The sequence below is a fragment of the Neopelma chrysocephalum genome, unplaced genomic scaffold (genome assembly GCF_003984885.1).
Source record: "Neopelma chrysocephalum unplaced genomic scaffold, ASM398488v2 Primary Assembly neopelma1_26, whole genome shotgun sequence".
In the NCBI taxonomy this organism is placed as follows: Eukaryota; Metazoa; Chordata; class Aves; order Passeriformes; family Pipridae; genus Neopelma; species Neopelma chrysocephalum.
Genome location: NW_020897695.1, coordinates 23,281,922 through 23,295,727, shown reverse-complemented (window position 1 = coordinate 23,295,727; position 13,806 = coordinate 23,281,922). Strand labels below are relative to the sequence as shown.

Below are 13,806 nucleotides of genomic sequence, written 5' to 3'. Positions count from 1 at the left end.
GGTGTGCAATGCAGCCTCTTTTAGCTTTAGGGTTTAAAGATTTACGGGGCATCAGGGAAAACAAGTGAAGGCAAAAGACAATGACAAAAGAAGTGAAATCCAAAAGACATAAATTACTACTGAATTTGGGTAGGCAAAAGCAGTCATTAGGTTTTGAATTTCCTGTCTTTATTAGGGAACAATTTTTAATTTACCTTCCCCTGCTTTTCCTACTCCTTTCCTCTGTCCTCCTTCGTTAAGGATGCATGTTGCCCTTGCACTTCAGACAGTGTGACCAGAGCAAAGGAAATACTGAGTCTTTAACAGAGAGTTTCAAGCATCAGTTTTAGGTTTCTGCAGGCAATAGATATGGAAAGAGCACCAGAGAGCAAGGAAAAGAACACTGCTGTAACCCTCTGCATCTTCTTTCCCAAAACTTGTCTGATCTATATTGCACAGATGGACCCTCATCAGTCCTGTGAAACAGAGCCAATGGTTCTATCTGGTTCAGTTTTAGAGATGTAAAATAGGGAAAAAATCTTTTTGCTGAAATACTTCAATTTCTTTCTTATTATTTTTTGCTTTTATGTTTTCATCAGAAGTCCTGCAGTGTCATGTGGTCGGTTTTCTTCAGATTTCAAATTTAATACTGCTTAGTTACTGGTGATGAAGAAATGAGGCTGTACACATAGAATTTGATTTTAGGATTTCTCCGCAGAACTCTCTCTGTATTTCCCCTTTATTAGGATTCTTTTGTAAGCAGCACCTGGTGTTGTCTTTTAGTTAACCAGAATTCCCAGGATCTTGCTAAACTGGTGTTTTGATCCCCCACATTTGCACTTGTATCATGTTGCGACTGTTTGGAGCCATGAGAAAACCATACAGACCATTAAGCAGTGTTCCGCTTTGCAAACACAGCATTCTGTCAAAACACCAGTCAAGGTCTATCTTCCTTTTTGTTTCTAATTAACTAGACGCAGGTGGAGGCTAACTCAACTTGTTCCCACATCTTAGTGCTAGTGTTTTTCACAATGTAACCCCCCTTCCCCAGGATATGAGCCTGCAAGCTAATTCGTACGATTTCATCTAGATAGAGCAGTTATAATACCCAGTCAGATATGTTACTATTTCATAGAATCATAGAATCAGTAGGGTTGGAAGGGACCTCCGAGATCATCAAGTCCAACTCTTGATCCACTACCGCTGCGGTTGCTAGACCATGGCACTAAGTGCCACAGCCAGTCTCATCTGAAAAACCTCCACTACTTCCCTGGGCAGCCCATTCCAATGCCTGATCACCCTCTCTGTAAAGAAATTCTTTCTAATATCTAACCTAAACCTCCCCTGGCACAAATTAAGACCATCCCCTCTTGTCTTGTTGATAGTTGCCTGGGAAAAGAGACCAACCCTCACCTGGCTCCAACCTGCTTTCAGGTAGTTGTAGAGAGTGATGACAGCTCCCATGAGCCTCCTCTTCTCCAGGCTGAATAGCCCCAGCTCCCTCAGCCTCTCCTCATAAGATCTGTGCTCGAGTCCCTTCACCACCCTTGTTGCTGTCCTCTGGACCTCCTCCAGGACCTCAATATCCTTCCTGAACTGAGGGGCCCAGAATTGGACACGATACTTCAGGTGTGGCCTCACCAACGCTGAGTACAGAGGAAGAATCACTTCCTTGGACCTGTTGGCCACGCTGTTCCTGATACAGGCCAGGATGCCATTGGCCTTCTTGGCCACCTGTGCATACTGCTGGCTCATGTACAGCTTCCTGTCAATCCAAACGCCCAGGTCCCTCTCTGTCTGGTTGCTCTCCAGTCACTCTGTCCCCAGCCCGTAGCGCTGAAGGGGGTTGTTGTGGCCAAAGTGCAGGACCCGGCACTTGGCCTTGTTGAACCTCATCCCGTTGGAATCAGCCCAAATGTCCAACGTATCCAGGTCCCTCTGCAGAGCCCTCCTGCCTTCCAGCTGATCCACACTCCCCCCTAGCTTGGTGTCATCTGCAAATTTGCTGATGATAGACTCAATCCACTCATTTAAATCATCAATAAAGATATTAAATAGAACTAGGCCCAACACTGATCCCTGAGGGACGCCACTAGTGACTGGCTGCCAACTGGATGCAGCACCATTAACACCACTCTCTGAGCCCGGCCATCCAGCCAGTTCCTGTCCCAGCACAGAGTGACCCTTTCTAAGCCGTGGGCTGCCAGCTTTTTCAGGAGTATGCTGTGGGAGACGGTGTCAAAGGCTTTGCTGTAGTCCAGGTAGACCACAGCTATAGCCTTCCCTTCATCCACCAGGCAGATCACCTGATCATAAAAGGAGATCTTGTTGGTCAGACAAGACCTGCCCTTCCTAAACACGTGCTGGCTGGGTCTGATCCTTTGTCCATCCTGTAGGTGTTGTGTGATTGCACCTAGGATGATCTGCACCTTGCCAGGCACTGAGGTCAGGCTGACAGGTGTGGAGTTGCCCGGGTCCTCCTTGCAGCCCTTTTTGGGGATGGGCGTGACATTCGCCAACTTCCAATCATCTGGGACCTCCCCAGTGAGCCAGGACTGTTGGTAGATGATGGAGAGGGTCTTGGCCAGCTCTTCCGCCAGCTAGGATGGATCCCGTCTGGTCCCATAGACTTGTGGGGATCCAAGCAGCTCAGTAGGTCACTAACTGTTTCCTTTTGGATTACAGGGGGCCTGTTATTGAATCAGTTCTGTGGAGTCATCATTAAGATTCCCACCATATTTGCTTATGACTCCCCCAAAGGGAAACAAATGATAGAGTTTAAAAAGTTGGTAACATTGTGAGGGAAGTGGGTACACAGATGGCTGTCAGGCTCGCCAGTCTACCCTTGGACTTTCATGATCACAAAATTACTGCGTGTTTTCTTTTCTCTTTCATCTTCAATAGCAGCATTATGAAGCTTAGTTCAGCCATCCTTTTAACATGATTGGAGGAGTTTGAAGTGAAATACCACTTGTGTTCTAGGATTAGTAAGAATATTTTCCCACTGCTTAGTGTGTTTTTTAATTTCTATAAGGCTTCAGCTTAACAATTAAAACAACATTGAAGGCTTCAGTAGTTTTTCTAGCTGTACATGCAAACACATTCACAGTAAGGATATTTGTGAGCATGTAAGTGTTGCATACCCGGGAAGCCTATAGCATCCATGTCTTGCATGAAATTATTTTATATTTAAATTGAAATGAGGAGCTGGACTGCACATACCAATCTAGAGGTAATTCAAACAGTTTTGTTAGCAAGAGTCATATTCAGTTCTCATTGAGAATATAAATTGTAGAATTCAAATGGCACCAGAGGTCCTGTATGAACAGCTGCCACCTGCCAATAGCATCTTCTGTACACATGGACATAAGATGGGCCAATAGTAATTGCAGTATCACATACCTTCAGAACATTTATGCATCATGTTGAAGTGACTCTTGCAAAAAACAGGAATCACTGGTAGGGTTGAAGCAAGGAAGCTTCGTAGTCATTTTTTCTTCCAGTAGGCCTTCAGCACTTTTTGTATGTGTTTCACCATTCTCTTTATTTGCTTTCCTCCACAAGCTGATGTATAATATCTGCAAGTGCAGTTTCTAAGCCAGTGGAAGGAGAAAATACTATGAAAAATTTATTGCTTATTCCACCAAAAATTCCGTTTCCCATTTGCATGCTGCCTGAACATACTGTGATAACCACACACCTTGACATAAAAACTCTAAAATACTTTGTAGTGTGGAAATAGTGTACAAATCCCATGTTGGATCTCAAGAAAGGGGCAAATTTCAACCAGTAAAATTCAAGGCCCAACAGGCTTTAGAAGACTTTGTTAGTTCCTACGTTGTGTACCTCTCTCCACCAATAATTTTATTACCCTGAACATCTGCGGAAACGTGGAGGTGCAAGGAGCCCCGAGGCTGCTCAGCATATTTAACTCCATATTCTCTTTAAACATGTGTAAATGCTATTTCTATCTGCACCTTTGCAGAGCTGTGATTTGCAACAACAAAGCCTAAATGACATCTAAGATCCCTTCAGAACATTAAACAAATAAGACAGTAGGACACTTCACAGTCTGGGAAGCTCTAAATTGAAAACTGTACTGCTTTGAAAATGAACCAGTTGATTTCTTTGTTGTTATCCAAACTTGAGGGGTTTTTCTGCATGAATCCAGGCTCTACCTGCTCCCCAGAAAACTGAACCAGGATTCTGATTCCAAGCTTATAATGTAGAAAACCCTGTGTTTCTCAAGTTGTTTGGGTCTTAATTGGATTTATATGAAGCAAATACGAAAAGGAGGAGGAAAGCTAAGAGACTTCGCACAGTAATATAGTTTTACAGTTTAACATTTTGTACACTGTCAATGAGCTTCGGATTTGATACAGAGGGTAGATACCAGCCTTACAAAATTAATCAGAAGTAGTTAGCAACAAATTAAAGTTTAGAATGTAGCTAGGACTATATGAGTTATATTGGACCTGAAATTTAGTATTGGTTGAAGGAGTATTGAAATAACTAACTATAAGGAGAACACCTCATAGTAGTATTTCCTGGACTATCTGCAAGTTCTTGTTCCTTCTCAAAAAATAAAACCTCTTCTTTTTAAATGGCTTTACTAAGAGCAGCCCTATTTCACATGATTGCTAAAAGGAGCCTAGCAAGTTTATTAATCACAGAATAGCAAAATACCTAACACATCTCTTCAAAGCATCATTTAAAAATGTCTGCTTTTCCAGTCAGTCATGGCAAATGAAACTGCTGTGACCAGAACTTTCTATAATGCAATATTTTTTCATTTTTTCTGTCATATGCCATGCATTTAAAGAAAAGGGCAACAATTATTAAAAAAAAAATCTGTAATCTGTTGTCCATCAGTCTTTTCCTTCTGCTGAATCATTAATTAAAGAAATTGGAAAGATTTCTTCATCTTGAAAAAAAGAAAAAAAGATGTTTTTTTCTTTTTATGCTTAGAGAAAGACCAAGATCAGTCTTAAAAAGAAATGGGTATGAAAGATGACAAAACATTATGTCAAATATTTCAGTTCCTTGTTCCTCACTTTTTATGGGTCTCATTCTTTGAATTATGTGCTTAGAAACCTGATTCTGCTTGATAATATCCGTGGTAGTATAAGCATAAAACAATAAAGTAGTATAAGACCACAATAAAGGGCATTCCCTCCCATAGTTTTTATATGAGGTTTATGCAGAATTTAACGCTAAATTTTCTTTTATGAGAATGATCATTCCTTTAAAAATTGGGACATATATTTAAATGGAAGAACCATTAATTTATAAGGGAGATATCCAATATATTTTCTAGGTTTATTTTGTATTTAAAAAGGCAGAATTTTTTCTGGTTACATGGTGAAATCAGATCGATTAGAAATGCTGAATTGAAATTTCTTCAGAAAAACAACAAACCTTCCAAATCACTGTCTTTACTGTCCTTGATAAATTGATTAATTTTGTCTACAAATTGAATGCATAAATTACTAATTTCACAGGACGTGAGAGGGTTGAAAATACTAATTAGTCAAACAGTTTTATTCAAAGTTCAAGCAAGCCAAATACAATCCCCATATTTATGTGCTCTCTCTGGATCATCTAGATCATTGCCACAGCTTACTGACAAATATCAAGGCAGGTCCAATCTCAGTTCTTCTTGTGTTGCCTCTGCAGACTGACAGTGCTCTGAAACACTGGCTTCATCCCTTCAAGAAATGCACAACTGAGAAGGAAATGTTCCTGGTCTGGACCGTGGCAATGAGACACAAAATAGTAAATTTGCACTGGAGGTAAGCAATCTCTCATTATATTGTGTATGAATGTCTTATAGTCCATTTTTGCTTGTCGGCGTCCTTTTATTTCCTTTTTTACTGGTAGAGAGCTTCTGTGGGGCAGTCTTGGCTGAATTTGGCTCAAGTGTTTTCCTGGTAGGAAACTGTTGTGGTTGCCCCTGGCTGTGGGGGAGAGAGGGAGCCTGTTGCTGTCATGTTTTTGCTAGGAGCTCTTCTGTGCACAATTTTTGAGCACCTATTTCGAGGATGCACAGTGTCAGCAGCATCTGGAAACACTGGTTTATTCTGGGTTTTTCTTTCTTCCTTCCAGTCAAAGAGTTTAAGCTCAGAAAACAGATGGGATTTTTCTGCTAGTAATTTGTCCAGCTGCTGCAGAGAAAATAAAAGGAAAAGCATATTGTAGTAATAAAAATATAATAAATGGAATCAAGAAGGATACACAAGAGTATATGAAGCATGCCTGCTTCTACTTAGTCTGAAGAAGACATGGAATATCTGGCAACTAATATGTTGTCATAAAAATGAGGAGAAAAGCCTAAAAGACATTTTATTCCAACAGAGAGATCTAATTGCCTAATGGAAAATCTGCTAACAGACTTCAATCTGACCATTCGTTAGACATCAGATCAGTAACTGTAGGGTTGGAACCACCTTGAGGGGGGTGTAAGGGTGTGTGGGTGTGTGGGGTTGTGTGTGTATGCGGAGGGGGAAGGGACGGGTCAAACCTCATGGAGGTGAGATGGCATTGTATCCCTCATAGCAGGCCCCTGGAAACCACATGGGGAAGCCCCCGAGCAGCTGTCAGTCAAAAGCAGCCCAGGAAAACTTCAACACACTGCACCTCCTAGAGCCCCTAACCCAGCCTCTGATTGTCAGGGACAGTGAGATAACTGCCCCTCACCCTGGCCTGCAGCCCCAGAATGGCTAGTGGGTCAGGGGTCCTGCCTGGGGGGTGTTGGCTACAAGGACCAGAGCAGATAAAACCAAAGGCATATGCTCGCCATGTGGTCGTGGCCCTGCCATCTGAACATGTGAGAGCTGGTCTTCCACAAGATTCCAATGATAGCTATGTAATCTGTCTCTCCTTCTTTCTCCTTCCTCTCTCTTCTTGATCCCTCTTCTTCTCTTTCTTTCCTCCTTTCTTGATGGTTTGGGTAGCTTAAAGCTGGAGGGATTGGTTTTTGACTTAAGTGTTTTGGATTAGTATGTGCTGTGTCGGTATTATGGAAGAACATTTTGTCTAGCTTGTGTGATGGCCCTTGAACTTTTGCCAAGTTCCCCTATTTTGTCCCCTGAATTACAGTACCTCTTCGGAACAAGTCCGTGTTTTATTCTCTTGACACTATCTCAAGGTATTCAAGAACCCTATATACATATATTTTAAAGTAAAACCCCTGACTGAACCCGTGGCTCTGGGGCTTGGAGTGTTACACCTTTGCAATCTTGTCTGGAGCATCTCTCTTACGATGAGAGACTGTGGGAGCTGGGTCTGTTTAGATCAGAGAAGAGAAGACTGAGAGGGGATCTCGTCAATACCTACAAATATCTCATGGGAGGATGTCAAGAGGATTGTGTCAAGACTCTTTTCAATGATGCCCAGCAACAGGACAATGAGCAATGGCCACAGACTAAAACACAAGAAGTTCTACCTCAACATGAGGAAAAACTTATTTTCTTTGAGGCTGGCAGAGCACTGGAACCGGGTGCTCAAGGGAGGTCATGGAGTCTCCCTCTCTGGAGACATTCAAAACACACCAGAATGCATTCCTGTGTCATCTGCTCTAGGTGACCCTACCTTGACAGGAGTGTTGTACTAGCTCTCCAGAGGTCACTTCCAACCCTACCTATGCTGTGATTTTGTGACCCTCTAATCCAAGCTTGTCCGTGAAGAATCAAAAGACAAGTCCCCCCAACCATCATTTTTTTACCCTTCCTTATCAAATAGAGAGCTGGTCTAGAAAAGAACCAGGCCAGTAACCATTTCCCAATAATTATGTACGTCGAATGCCTGTCACCTTTTTCTGAAAATCAAGAACACGGTAAGATTGAAACACTTTTATCGTCGCTTTTTCCTGTGTAGTTGAGTTCAAGTAGCATAGCCAAGGAGAAAGAGTGTCAAATAGGATAACTGTAAGTCTTCTATTTGGAAATCATCCTCTTGGCACTGAAAGAATTTTCAGATGTACTGCAGAGTTATCACTTTGAACACTGAATAGCAGGACATATTTTAAACTCTTCCCACATGATCTAAAGCAGTGATTGTTGAACACACCGTAAAAGATGCTCTCTCTGACTTGATAAGCTTGATCCTTCAACTGCAACTCTGCAACTTCCTGACAAATGGCTCACTGTAAGAGTTGCAGATATCTGCTTTCCTCCCTGTAGGGACAGCAGTGAAAGCAACTACAGTGAGCAGTAAACACCCTCCTCTTTCTCAGCCTCAGCACAATGCCTGTATTCCCCTCTGTTGCAATCTTGTTTTTATTCATGATCACAAGATACCTTTCAAAATAATAAATAGCAGTCCTTGTCTGCTTGACTGTAATTCCTTTTATCATCCCAGTTACAAAATTAAACGTGGTTGCAGAGCCATGTCAAATATAGACAGGTTTATCACTTCTGGTTTATCAGCAATGTAAGGACTGCATAAATGTCCTAGTTTAAGGCAGGTCTAGACTGATAGCCCCGAGTAACAAATTGTGAACATGAAGCTTCTTGGTGATCCCTGTGAATTTGTGCTGAACCCAGAGAGAGCTAGTTCAAATTTTCCTGCACTCTCACTGCAATGCTCATGAGTACTAAGTACATGACCTGAACCCAGCACTGACCTGGGACACTGAGCCTCCATCTGACTAAGATATATTCTTTCATTCTTAATGCTATTAAAACAGTATTTCCAGGCTAAAAATCTAGCCCAAACCTGTGAAGCAACCTTCCCTTTCAGAGTGCTCTTGTTTAAGAGCCTTGAACACTGCAGGAGGAAGCTACACTTTCCTCTGAGCAATACCCACATCACAATATATCTATCCTCTGCTAGTGGGATGCCCAAACTTGTACCTCACTGACAAGAACTCACATGGTAACACAATCATAGCTTTGGATTTAGGTAAGCTTCTTTGGCTGTCATTACCTTCCTTCATATGGCATAGCACCGGAAAACAGCGCGTGCTCTCTGGTCAGGTGCTGTTCAATCTCATCCAGTTTCTTCTGGAAATGCTGGCAGGAACTCTTCATCACTTCTATTTCATGAAATGTACACTACACAGAAAACAAAGAAGACACCTCAGCTGTTTTTGTTTGAGCACTTCCATGTTGAGTGCATTTAAAGCTGACGGTGTGATGGTATGGATCTTCCTCTTACCCACTCAGCAAGATCTCTGTGAAAGTCCAGATGGCACTTCAAGTGAGTTTGCTCTGGGTACATCAGTCACATCCTAATCATCCTAAAGCACGTATGTTTAAGTCCTGGCACTATTTGGGCGGATGAAAGTGTAATTTTTGACATTGAAGGAGAAAAGGACTTTGATCAAAGGTCTGGCAGAATGTACCAAATTCTGAAATGACCGCACTATTATCAGACATTATATTTGAGCAGGATGAATTAAATTTATGGATAAAAGATAGGTTAAATTTCTGTCCACTGGAAGCTGGAGACTGTTTTTAGAATGAGAAAGAGGGAGCGAGGTGTTACAATCTGCTTAAATGCTGCAGAAAGAACTTCAGATTTGGATATTTCCCCCAGAAAAAATTAAAACTCACACAAAGTTATTTGCTGATAGCAAAACCTTATATTTTTATTTTATTAATTGCTAAGAGATGCAAAGAGAAAGAGGAAAAATTAAGAAAAAATTGGAAAAAGCTAGGATTACTTTTAGAAGAATAGGAAAGTTACCACAAATCTCCCTTTCCGCCGAGCTGGGGGCGGGGGGGGGGGGAGGAGGAGCAGTTTCTGCCTTTTTTTCTCTCTCTCTGCCTTTTTTCGATGTAATCTCTTAGCTGCGGGCGGGGGTGCCATTCTTAGCAGTTTAGTTCTCTGGAATGCAACCAGGATGTGTAGATTTGCCATTTAGGTTTGAGCCATGTCCCAGGCCGTGTAGGGTCCCGATCAGCAGAACCTTTCGGCCCTCAGTGAGGACAGAAGCATAACGTATAACTCAAGCATGTGACACGATGGGTGTCAGTTCTTCTCCAGGGCAGCAGAATTTCAGTCTCCGTTGGTAGGCAGGCAGCATGCGGTGGCAGAGAAAAGGTGAGGGGGATGCGGAGAGAAATTCTCGGCTAGAGAGTTCTCTCTCCCTTTCCTCTCCCTGATTTTCCAAATTTTTACCTCAATTTTTATGCAGTTAAAAGGTGGTGGCACATGCTTTCTTGGTATGTAGCCCTATTCAGAAGTTTGAAGATATATGTTAACCATAAAAAATAACAGGATCTTTTGGCAGGAAAACTTCAGCAAAAAACACTGGTAAGGGTGTCTGGCAGGAAAGTCGACAGAGAAATTTTGGTAGGAAATTTTGACATGAAAAAACAATGGCAAAACATTATTTTTGGCATTTCTCTCTTATCTGGTTGTTACATAAGGGAAGAGAGGAAAGACAAATAAGAAATATGGAAAGAAAAATATCTTTCATGGTGGTTCTGCTAAGCGTTACACTGATAATTTCTCATCTATCACCAGTTAGAAAACTAGAATTGGATTTAACTAAGCAAGAGCAGACATTCACCACAGATACACATGCAGGTTCTGCACCAGAGTAGTTGTCCTGATCCAAATGTAGACATCTGTAATAGGCTATAGGATCTATGCCATAAATGTCACCATTACTCTTCTTTAAGAGAAGGTATCTAGTATGATTTTTCATTGTACATCTACCCTGATGTAGTCAGATACACTAGGATTTTCTCAAGCCAGGGGAGATGAATGAGCAAGAATGAACAGTAAATCGTATAGGCAAAGTATTTTAGCAGTGAATTTGCCTTGTGTGAGAAAATTGTGGTTTAAACATGTTTTAAAACGGCTTTTTTGTATTCTCTCTGCTAACTCACGTTCTTCTTCCCAAAATCCCCCATGGCCAGTTCTTATCTCTTTCTCAGGAATGTCCTGAGAAGATATCAAGAAGTCTTCTCATTGGACCTTGTAAACCCTTCCTGCGATTGGGCGTCATGTAAGTCCCCTGACCCCGTAGTTGATCACTCTGTGAATCCTCCTAGGACCTATATATGTAACCACCCCAACAATAAAGCTCTCTCTCGCCTCCTCTCCAAGTCCCGTGTGCTCTCTGTGGCTGCCATGGGACCACGTGGTGGTGGGAGGGGGAACACCTAACCCCTCCATGCGTCCAGGACCCAAAGAAACCCCTGGAGCTGGAGTAACCTCTTCCCTATCCACCTCAAGCCATCGGAAAATTGTTCCTCAGATGGAAATGGAACTAGGACTTGTGCTGCCCCACATCATGGGAGGGGAAAGAGATCCAGAAAGTATAGGCAATTTTTCTATTTACTAATTTGTAGCACAGGAAAATGACAGACCTCCAGTGACATTGAAATAAAATCCTGTAACAGGAGTCTGTCAGTGTCTGAGTTTCTAGCCACCTTAAAGACTATTCTTGACTTTTCACACCTTGTTCAGGGCAGAAATGCCAAAAGCCTCACCCAAGTTATTTTGAAGACAGTACCACCTTCTTCCTGAAAGCATGCTTCCCTATCAGACTGAAATTGACCTGAGTGCAAGAGGGTGTTTGACATGTTCGTATCTTAGCACATTTTTGTGCCTTGTAAGCCACAGGAAAACAGCGTAGAAATCTGCATAAACTACAGAGGCATGTTTGCAAAGCATAGAAATGCCCAGTCTCTTTAGATTCCTGCAATCATGTCCTTTGATGATCTCTTCATGTTTGTGTGTTTGAATGGTCCCTCAGTTCCAGCAAGGCCTGAAATATGATGAAGCCCTTCCTTCTAGGAGATCAGCTTCAGCTGGAGGGCAAAAGATTTTCCCCATGTACTTGAGAAACCTCATTCTCAATGCAACTGTTATGTCAGGCACACTCCTTACGTATGTGACCCTGGGACAAAATATCCTGTAGAAGTAAATTAAAAAGTCTAGCCCAAACTGCAAAGAGATTGCACCAGAAAGGGCTAAATAGAGACCAATATGTGATAGAGCCAGTCCTGTGACTGCAGTGGAGGTGAGTTCTCCTGAGTGTCTACTCCATGTGCAACTCTTAATCATAGAATCGTAGAATAATTTAGTTTGCAGAAGAACTTTATGAACATCAAGTCCAACCATTAATCCAGCACTGCCACGTCCACCACTAAATTATGTCCCTAAGTGCCACACCTACACAATTTCTAAATATCTCCAGGCATGGTGACTCAACACCCAAAATATTGGCTAGTTGCCCATTTGCCACCACACCAAAATTTAATCTTGATCCTCAGACAGTTTTCTTGTTACTAGACAAGAGTGTGTAGGGTACAAATGAGCAATGTTCACATAGTAATATGATTTTTACTGCTTGCCAAAGCCAAGCAGAGTTAGGACTTGTAGCCATCAAAAACGTGTGCCCAAATGAGCTTGAAGAGCTCCTATCTTTTGGGTCACTAGGAGGAAATCAATGGGCCACAGAAAAATTTCTAGGTTGTTCCTCAATTTTAACAGAAGTCTGGAAAACGCCATGCAAAATGTCCAAAAGCACAATGTGTTTACGTTTGGTAAAAAATCGTACTACCCTTATAGTTAAGGTACAGGCAGCTCTCCTGTGAAAGGTGCTGTTCGAGCATATCACAGAGCACAAGTTCACGCTGATTAATTTAGGGCTTAGCAGGGATGGAAGGCAGCAACTCACTCTTCCAGGACTACTCTCCTGCAATGCCTCGTTTAATGTAAGATTCTTGTAAATAGGATAAATTTTCTGTCTAACAGTCGCTCCATGGCAGTTTCATGCCCCTTTGGTAAACGGGATGTAATCTGAGCAACCTTCTCACTGTAAAAGATGTAGAAACTACATTACCTGCAATAAAAAGTTGGCATGGGTGTAATCTCAGCATAGTGACTAATATTCACTAAATTCAGTCACTTATTACACAGTGACTTGGATGTGGAGCTGTATCCCTAAGGATGAATTTCGGAGAATGATATGGTGCAAACTCTGCTCCTCCCAAATTGTGTGCCCACATACTAGAGAAGTCAAATCACCATTAGCCACCACTAGAAGAGTGATAAAACAGTAATGAATAAATGAAAAATGGCTTCTCAGTCCCACATAATATACTGACTGCCATCTTCTGGAAACAGCAAGATAGCTGTCAAAACCATATTTTCTAATATACTTTTCAAAGAAAAGACATTGCAGATTTATGTATTTAGTGATGTAGCAGCATAAAAGTTAATCAGTTTTACTTTCTGGAACTTTCACCTAATCATTTTCTTCCCCAATTTGTACAACTGTTCAAGTTTCATTTCCTTATGAAGAGCAAGTACAAGAGGGAAAATGAAAAGGCCCGCAAAATAGCCTGAACAAAGAAATAAAACACGTGCTGACTTTTTATTAGCGGTATCTTTATTGCAAAAATTCATCTCACGGGATATCACATTTAATGCAAGCTTCTTATTCTACCAGAGCAAAAGGGTTTGAGGTTCTGAGAAGTCACAATTCATTTTGATTTATAGCAGTTTGGCTTATGGCTTATGAGTGTTCACAGACAGTCTTGAATAAGCACTAAGTAATATAACCTAAAGGAATTATCTTAATAAGGATTACACTAAATCATGTAACCTGACATTTTCTGTTATTTATCAATAACAGTGAAGTTATTAATTATTTATTATTAATTATTTATTAATTGAACTCAGCCGATTCACAGAAACTCACTGAAACTAAATTACACCTCTCAGATCATTTGACTGTAAACTTTACCTCCTAGTTCACAGTAAAAATTTTAAGATTGGGCTGATATATATAAGTTACTGAAAGTTGCAGCCTAACAAAAGTGAAGGTAAACAGATATGTTTGCTGTTTTTTCCCAGAAGGGAATG

The 13,806-nt window shown here is 41.4% G+C and overlaps 1 protein-coding gene across 1 annotated transcript in view; it reads right to left on the bottom strand.

Annotated features, from left to right (window-relative positions):
- Positions 1-4,847: 4,847 nt before the first annotated feature.
- ITPRID1 (ITPR interacting domain containing 1) overlaps positions 4,848-13,806 on the bottom strand; it is a 41,686-nt gene continuing 32,727 nt past the window's right edge. The window contains 6 exon segments of the mRNA XM_027676114.1: positions 4,848-4,900; positions 5,787-5,850; positions 5,852-5,918; positions 5,920-6,140; positions 8,045-8,153; positions 8,905-9,032. Of these exon segments, the coding sequence (XP_027531915.1) occupies positions 4,848-4,900; positions 5,787-5,850; positions 5,852-5,918; positions 5,920-6,140; positions 8,045-8,153; positions 8,905-9,032 (642 nt within the window).